Source organism: Olea europaea, chromosome 15 (genome assembly GCF_002742605.1).
Source record: "Olea europaea var. sylvestris chromosome 15, O_europaea_v1, whole genome shotgun sequence".
NCBI lineage: Eukaryota > Viridiplantae > Streptophyta > Magnoliopsida > Lamiales > Oleaceae > Olea > Olea europaea.
The window spans coordinates 15,922,805-15,932,008 of NC_036251.1; the positions used below are offsets into that span (position 1 = coordinate 15,922,805).

At 32.3% G+C, this 9,204-nt stretch overlaps 2 protein-coding genes across 2 annotated transcripts; one reads left to right on the forward strand and one right to left on the reverse strand.

The window, feature by feature from the left end:
* Positions 1-2,458: 2,458 nt before the first annotated feature.
* Positions 2,459-4,518, reverse strand: LOC111410277 (terpene synthase 10-like; the record flags this gene model as incomplete). The annotated part of the gene is made up of 6 exons (XM_023040545.1): positions 2,459-2,890; positions 3,017-3,265; positions 3,790-3,928; positions 4,013-4,231; positions 4,307-4,426; positions 4,499-4,518. Coding segments are annotated over 6 exons (1,044 nt in total), but the record flags the coding sequence as incomplete, so codon positions are not given.
* Positions 4,519-4,525: 7 nt separating this feature from the next.
* On the forward strand, positions 4,526-8,605 carry LOC111411291. Its single transcript, XM_023041837.1, has 5 exons — positions 4,526-4,599; positions 4,716-4,934; positions 5,008-5,100; positions 5,190-5,294; positions 8,486-8,605. The coding sequence occupies exons 2-5, from the start codon at positions 4,749-4,751 to the stop codon at positions 8,603-8,605; spliced, it is 504 nt and encodes a 167-aa protein (XP_022897605.1). The 5' UTR covers positions 4,526-4,599; positions 4,716-4,748.
* The last annotated feature ends 599 nt before the right edge of the window (positions 8,606-9,204 follow it).

The following is a 9,204-nucleotide window of genomic DNA, read 5'->3' on the forward strand; positions in this document are numbered from 1 at the left end:
TCTTGATTCAAAGAGAGAAATTTCTTCCTTTCATAACGGTGGTTTTAGAGAAATTCAAAATTTCCGTAATGGGATAAAAACTCTTTTGGTCACCAAACTTTAATATGTACTTCAGTCATCGTAATTATTTTAGCATAAATGGTCAGTGAACTTATAAAGTTGTTCCAATTAAGTCACTGGCTATGAATCCATTAGTTAAATTTAACACATTTGGGGATGTGCCTACAAATTCAATCTCGCTACGGTGATATTAAATTTGACAGTTTTTTTTACAGTGTGTGAAGTGGCACACTTTTTTACCCTTGATTTCAACAACACTTAAAATAATTCGTGGCACATATTTTTACGTCTTATAAAATGTCAACCTTAATGTATACATAGAATGTACTAATAGCATTTTCCCTACAAATTTTTGCAAGAATTATGTGAGAAAAGAAATGACAATAAACTCAAGTCAAATTAATATCCACTTCAATAATAAGTGTCTGAGTTTAAACATTTAAGCGAGTGCTATGAAATCAAAATCACATGTGATGCAAAACATAATTGTAATGTTGTGTTGCTCATTGGACTGTTTTCATCCAAAATAGACACAAAATTCCTTGAAAAATTACTTCTTTAAATCCTAGTCTAATGAGCAAAACACAACGGCTTTACCCCCTATTTACGGTCCATTTTAGTCAAATTTCATCGTTTAGGGTTTCGAAAATGATTTTTTTTCACGTTTTTAATTGATTTTGTTAATTTTAATTAAATTAGGATTTTAATTCCTTTTAGGATTATATTATCTTTAATTCTTATCATTGTCTGAAGTAAGTCATTATCTAGAAGTTTAGTTATTATCCATATTTTAATTATTGCTTTAAATATAAGTTGGAAGCCTTAATGGTCTTAATTGAATTTAATTATAATAAAGAGCTTTGAGAAGTTTCTCAAAATTATTCCATCTTTCTTGACATTCGTGAGCGAATCAACAAGTTTGAATCTTTTGCGAGTTTTTGTTCTTCCCTATAAGCTTCCGCTACGTCAACATGTCAAACACTAGCTTATTAATGCCATCTCATAATTCTTATAACTACCGTCAATGACATAAACAACAACACCTAAACAAAACCATAAACTTTAGTAATTGATATGGAAGGATTGTCTTAACTGAAATATCTTTGTAAGTTTACCGACAATCTATGCTAAAAGGGAGTCACTAAAATGTCACATTTTGAGAGTTTGATGACCAGAAAAGTTTGTTAACCTGTTCAGAAATTATATAAATATAAAAATGATGAATACTAACTTCACGTATCAATGTTACATACTAGTCATTCTCATCCAAGACACATGAGAGCGTAGTTGAGATTGAAGACCAAGAGTTGAGGCATCACATGGAATTGACCCATAATCTCCATTGCCTCCTCCTCCTCGTCCTTCTTCCAATTGTCTCTCATGTCTCTCCCCTCTCTATTTCTTGATATCGTTTTTTTGTGACATTATTTTGTATTTAAGATCTGTTTGCCAAGCTAAATGGTTAATCTCCTTTTACAAGATAAATAAAGTTATAAAATTTGAGAAATTGTCGCAAATGGTCACTAACCTTAGTCTACCTTGTGGAAATGGTTTATAATATGTTTCTTGGCACAAACCTCACCGACCAATGTGTTTTAGTGCTATTTTGGTCCTTTTTATGAAAAAGACCAAAATGCTCTTAAATTTTTGTTAGAAAAAATTGCAGTTGGGTTCCTAAACTTTGCAAAAAGGTGCAAATGGCTACTTTACCGTATCTTCTTATAAAATAAATTGAAGGAAACTAACAAGATCATTTTTGTTCCGATTTAAAACTTTATTGATCAAATTGATTATATGCGTGAACATTTTTTATTTTTTATTTTTTTGTGTATATTTTACAAATCTATTATGAACTAATTTAAGTTTAAACTTGTACTTAATTAACAATAGCATGTTAAAGAAAATTATTGGTTGTATTATTAAGTAATTACGCTGTTTTAGAATTTAAACTTTTATTTTATATTTATAACAAAAAGATAATAGAAAACAATATTTTATCACGAAGACAAATCTGTGAGTATTAAGCAGGTAGATGCTCTCAAAATAAAGCAGTCGGCTTGGATACAACAGTTGGGTGATTATAAAAAATAGACTTGTGTTATATCACCAAATTACAAGGTAGTGAACTACATGTTCAAATAAATGAATTTCGTATCTTAACATTTAATCTAGCCAATGATTAAATGTTATTTATTGTCATGTGTACAAGTTAATTAACATCAATATTGTTACACAGAATTATTCTTTCAAATTAGGCGAAACTGTTTTTAGCAATTGTTAGGCTTTATTTATTATTTTTGTTGAAGGGTCAAATAACTGGAGTCATGGTTGCGAGGGTAGGGTTTGTATTTAAAAGTCCATTGGTTCCTCGAATTAGGTGTATATTAAAAGGTTTGAATTCGCTCCAATCATCACAATTATTTTTGTAACAAACATGGATTACATGATATGTTTGGCCACGACATCATAGTTAATATACAGTGCAACTTGCAAGTGTGAAAACAACATTCCTACCACAAATGAATTTCGAACTCTACTTGAGGGGAATGGGCTCAAATAGTAAAGCTAAAATGCGATCTTTAGTTTCATGATTTTGAATTCCATGTCCATCTCCATACTGGTACATGTATTGTGCCATTCGAGCAAGATTCACTGCAATTTCAATGAATGTTTGTGAGAATGGACAATTTGCATCTCGACCTTTGTTAATCTTTTTCCAGGTCTCGCATATCAAAAACCTTATGTGTTTGCGTGACTCATCTTCGGAAGCACCAGTCTCATTCATGTAACATTGTATTGATTTAGGAACGTCGCCTCTTTCCAATTCATCCTGAATTAATAAAGCATAAAAAACACCTTTAGTTGAAAGGGTTAATTTCGAATTCCTATTGTCTCGTTGATTTCATTAACCAAAAATCTCGTAAACATGAAATGAAATGGCTTGCTGCATACGTACCGATGATGTTGCTAAATCATCTGCAAGCCTTAAAATCGTAGCCGACCAACGAACTATATCAGGATATTTCTCTAAGCACTGAATGGCTTCTTTCTCTATTGGATTGGTAACAGAGAAAAAAGAGTGTGACAATATTACATGAGCTGATATTGAAATCAATGCGTTTTCCATATACTCTTCCATTGTTGGGGTGTATCCAGTCAAGCACCATTTTGCCTCTTGAAAGTATGCTTTGCATAAATCTGTCCACTGTGACATTGATTTGACATGCTTATTTTAAATATCTTAGATCAGAAAATTTTAAAGATATTTAAAACATATAGAGAAATTTCTGTTGGTTGTACTAAATGATAAAATACGAGATCGCTATAGAAACAATACTCAATATAAGGGCTCGTGCAATTGTGCTACTCCTCTTAACTTTGTTAATATTTTAAGATAGAAGTCTACGACCCAGAAGGCGTATCATACGAGATTTGACAATAAAACGAACAATATTTTCTTTTTCTTCTTTAATATTATTTGATGTTATCTAGCGTGTGTTTGAGCCACAGAATTTTGAAAGAATGTATGGTTAAAAAATAAGAAAATGTTTTGGATTTATGTGTAATATTATTTTATTAAAAAATGTATAGTTGAAATGATGTCAAATTACTTTTAGGAATATATATATATAATTTTTTTTTTTTGAAAGAATGCGATTCAAACAGACCTGATATTCATCATAATACACATGCTAATAAGGATATATTCTTGAAGGAAACTAATAGTACCACTTTTCTTAAATATGGAATAATTACGATCCCTTTTTCTCTGAGAACATCGTAAGCCATTTCATTGACGAAGTTGTTGAGTGCTAGATAGAAAATTTGCATGTAATCTGGAAGTTGCTCGATTGCATTGACATCCCATCTGTAAAGTTCCAAGAAGAAATAATTGTAAGAGCCACAAAGAGAAAGGAGGCTTAAAAAGAAACATTTGGAGGACGTTGCTAACCTTTCAATGATGAATGTAAAAAGTTCCAGTTCTTCCAAGGTACCATACACATCATATATATCATCCATAATTGTAATAAAAACATTTACTTTGGTTGCATCTATTCGTGAAAATCCATATTGTGGTTCAAATAGCACTCCTATATTCCAAAAGAAACATTCCACCAGCCTATCCCTGGCAAATGACAACATCTTGGCAAGGCATGTTCTTTCCCACCACCTATTCATATACAGAAACAAAGGATGGTAAGGTTAGGAGCTTAAAATACGATATATTTAGCGCACTTGGCAATACCTGGAGACATATTTTAGTTCCTCAAGATATGTTGCTTGAACAATGTTGAAATCCAGTTTTGCGAGTTGGAGAAGAATTGGATTCTTGTCTGGTCTCTTCTCATATTTGTTTATGAACCGCCTGTTGAATGAATTAAATAAATGAGTACTCTCCTAATAGATTAAACTTTTTGACGAAATAGTTCAACACTACCTTGCTTCAGCCCGAGGTATGGGGAGTACGTGCCAGTTGTTATTAAAAATTGGCCTTCAGTGGATGACAGTAAAAAAATTGAACTTTGGAATTTTATACAGGTACATTTATTTAATATGATACTTTTTTATTACTGGTTATATACATTTTTCCTTCAAAGTTTGATTGCCATTTTCGATCATATATCGACCATTTTTTATATTTGTGATAATTGTAGCAAAGATTCAATGTCAATGACTGCCATCAAAAAATGGCATTTCAATGTATGGGAACATATTGGAGGACATTCAAATCGAGATTGAGAAGAGATATCAAACGTCAAGTACCATCTGCCATGAATAGAAAACGCGCTATTGCCCTTCTTAGACCGAAGAATATAACCTCAGAAGAAGCATGGGAGAAGTTTGTAGAAGATACTCTTTCCACTGATTTTCAAGTAAGTTATATTTTCGTATGAACTTTAAACTTTGTAGTCAATTATTGTTGGTTTATATTGTTTTCCTTAACAGGAAAAAAGTTCTAAGTTCAGCAAAATGAGAAGTAGTCAGAAGCTTCTCCACACTATGGGTCGGAAGGGTTATTCACGTATGGCTCACGATTTGGTACAAGAACTATCTTTCTTTATTTTTGATATGTGTCTTTATTGATTTCATATACGTGTCTATGATTGAGTTGAATATTGTTATTGTAGAAAAGAAAGAATCCAAATATAACAGGATTGAGAACGACAGTATGGACTCATGGACATCTTCGAAAGGATGGGAATCCAATAAATGAGGCGGTTGCTGAAACTTTGGTACGTGTATTGTGTATATATATATATACACACACACTAGAGAGAGAGAGATGATCTATCAAACGGGCAAAATGTAACCCTGTGGCGCTTTAGTATTTTGAATAATTCTAAACGAACATAGCCGACGATATAGAGGATGACATAGCACTCACATAAAATGCGTGCGCCCCGGGGTGAATAAAAAATTGCCGACCCCCCATGTGTGAGGGCTATGTCATCCTCTATTTTCATCTAGCAAGGTTCATGGAATAAAGTTGTCGGTTGTGGCACTATAGTATTTTTCACATGGAATAATACGAAGTCACCGTGTTAAGTGTTAAAATTGGCACCGACAACGGAAAGAAAGTTGATATTTGCAGGAATTTCTCTGCTTGTACAGAGCAGTGCTGCCAGACTTAATACACATGTTGCCATGCTGCTGTGACAGCATCTGTTTGGTCTGTCATTTTTCTTTTTTTTCCAACAGAAATTGCCAAGTGTTTTCTGTAAAAATTTTGGCAGCATATTTTCTGCACGAATAGCGGATCTCTATTTGCAGTAAAAAAGAAGAAATTTATGTAGGGACAGGAGACCAAATAGGGAAGATGGATGAGTATTTTTTTGGCAATTCCATGTGAGTAGTTGGAGGGGTATTGTGCACCCAGCAAAATTCTTGGAAGTAATTCCTTCAAAAATGCACAGTACACGTGTGCATTCTCTTTGATTTTCAACATTTTGAACCAAAAATCTATGTATCAGAATTCACTGTATAGATGAGAATTTGGTGAGTTAGATTGATTCTGAGTCCACGTATCATTACTTACTTTTCGTTCTAAAAACAAAAATTTCTAACGAGCTTTGAATGTCGGAGACCCAACACATGAGTGATTCACTTCTTATTGCTCTTCTTATTAAACCAAACAAATAGATGGAGATACATCTTAATTCGTTTATTTATTTTATCATCTAATTAAATACTTTTAATTAGGAGCTATTTTGTCATTCATAGTTAGGATTCGTCACTTTTTAAACTCTTTTAAGAGCGTGTTGTTTTCTTTGTTGTTTCTTATGATCTAAATAAAATTGGAGTTTTTCCCAATTGTTCAATCTTATTTAGCCAAAATCAACGAAATTCGACTTGTGTATATTCGTTCTCACTGCTTCACTATCTAGAGTTGGTAGAGTTAGAGACAATCTTTGGAAAAGATGCATATCAAGTATATCAATTACTATTTTATTATTATTATTATTATTTTTTAAAATTTGTCTGTGTCTTCGTCGTCGATTTCGGAAATATTGACATATTGAATTTTTAGGACAAATTGCACAGAACATGCCTATAATTTACAAGTTTTGAATCTGTTAATGTATTTGCCAAACTATTGTAGTGGATTGTAATTTTGATTTCCACGACTTAAGCACAAACGAAATTGAACATGAGAGAAATCTTCTGTCATTAATATAGTGGTGGCAAGTTTTGGGCCAGACTCGATTTCTCATGACGACCATTATTCTAAATGTGAACCATTATTCTTGTCTAGATCTTTAGATGAGCCATTGTATAATTTGCCTAATCATTGGGGTGGTAGGAAAATTTTGACTTTGTTAGAATTAAGGTGTGACTCGAATTCTATTTGAAAGATAAGTGAAAATTTTAATTAAAGCTGACTTAAGGAAAATTTTATTTGGAATGCTATTTTGAAATCCTATTTGAAGTTTGTTAGGTAAATTCTAGTTGAAATTCTATTTGGAAGTCAACTGAGAGTTGAAATTTGTCTTGGATTTGAAGAGATCAAGATATAGATTAGGAAGGACTTTTGGCGCAATCGTGCTCGCTTGGCGCTTGACTTGAGCTCGAGCGTCCAAAGCAGTGAAGCCAGCGACCGCCTAATGCTCGAGTGCCATATTCATCCTACCTGGGCCCATTTTCGCGTTTTACAAGCTTTTTCAACATTCTATTTCTTCTACGATATCAAGACCAGGGTTATGGATGTCTTCTATTTGTTTCCTATTTATATTTGGTTATTCTTTACAAATTAATCAGGTTGTTAAACCTCATTATAAGTTAGACAAATTATAAACACAAAATCATTATATTCTTTCTCCATATTCTAGTGAAATATCATTTCCTCTACAAATTATCTGGTTCTTGGGTTTGTGTTCAATTACTTCATATTGTGCCATAAATATATTATTCGTTTCTCGTCCATTATTACAACGAACTGTTATCAGAGCAATTCGATATCTTACAGACTTTGTCGAAATAAGCAAAAAAGAAATTGAACATAACAAGTGTCATTAATTTAGTGGTTGAGTGACCATTTTTTCTCTGTTGCTGCCTTAAGATTTGGGTTTAGTAGAGGTGGGTTTAAGTGCAAGTTGACGTAGCCATCGAGTTCACATTTTTTATTATTTTATTTTTTTGAATAATTATTTTACGCAACAGTATAATTGGCGTGGATGATTTGAGATCTTTATATAGATCATATTTGGCTAGCCTGAAAGGTACCTTCCAACAAATTTTGCGGTTGACTGTGTTTACAAGTTTATTCAACAAAATAACTATTTTATCCTCAACTATTTCATTTATCAAAGCTAAAGAAATATCCCTTATTCACACGAAATTTGTAGTATGTAAAAAATTATATATATCATATACATTTCATGCTCAACGAGTGACAAAGTGACAAATGTCACAATATTTTAGTAAGTTTAGTGATAACTTGAATAACCTTTGAAGTTCAATGACGTCTAAGAAAAATTTGAGAAAATTTAATAGTAACTCGCTTAAAGTTGAAAGGCAATTGAGAAACATTAATGTTCAATAGCAATAGAAATCTTTAACTCTATATAAGACCCTGTTTGACATCCATTAAAAGGAATTTTTTGAGAAAAATGTGTTTTGGAATAAAGATTTTTTGGAGAATTAGTTGTTAAAAAGTAGGAAAAAGTTTTAAATTTGCGTACAGAATATTTTATTTTAAGAATGTGATTAAAAACGTGCACTACTCAAAATTAATTCGAGTTATGCTATTATTAGAAAATAAAATACAAATTCAAAATTTTAAAATCCAAAGTAAATAATACTCAAACATTTTTTTTTTTTAAAGGGGGCGAACTCCAGTCTGGCCCCATTTGAGACGTGACGGGACGAATTTTTTTGCCATCTCTTATTTTTTCATGCAATCAAATTTTGATTATGGATAATGTAGGAACTAGAGAAAGAGAGAGACGCGATGGGGGCTTCTGAGATGAAGATTCAAGTGAAGATGATGCTTGATAAAACAATAGAGCCACTTGAAGTATCAGCACCAACTCAAATAAGTTGGTAATGGCATGCAAGAAGCAATACATAAACAGGGCCCATGTGGCCCTGTATGAGAAGAGCCGTTCATTATGTGGGGACAAAAGGTGTGATTAGACTGCAAGTAGATTGAAAGTAATAATGCTTTCAATAATGCAAGCAAATAATTGCATTATGTTTGCAAAATAAATGCTATCACTCTCTTGACAGGATCTAGATATTCTTCATTTTGGATAAAAAAATTAAGTTGCAAAAAATTTTCAATCAACATAACATTAATGGGAATAATTCAATACATTACTACGAATGTTGTCTATGCATTTCCATAATTTGAAATCATTGTATAATTACATTATTATCAATATTGCAAATATAGCGTCCTCAATGTACAAAACTGACTATCATTCAATAGTCGAATATCCAATTCAATTGCATGGTTCAAACCGTGGTTGAGGTCTTGAGGAGTTTGATGTTGATGTGGAGAAAAACTATGGTCGGTCGTCGACGTTGATGTTGATGACCTAGGTAGGAAAACGCAATTATATGGTAAAAATGACAAATCTAGGTATTGGGGGAAGAATGAGGTTCAAGGCTTAAAAGAAGTTGGTAGGCAGAAAGTGGATGAAA

Bases quoted from the DNA above. Each gene is read 5' to 3' on its own strand.
- LOC111411291 (XM_023041837.1), top strand. From the start codon at position 4,749: ATGGCATTTCAATGTATGGGAACATATTGGAGGACATTCAAATCGAGA. The intron at 5,101-5,189 runs GTACAAGAACTA...TTGTTATTGTAG, and splicing joins CACGTATGGCTCACGATTTG to AAAAGAAAGAATCCAAATAT. The intron at 5,295-8,485 runs GTACGTGTATTG...TGGATAATGTAG, and splicing joins AGGCGGTTGCTGAAACTTTG to GAACTAGAGAAAGAGAGAGA.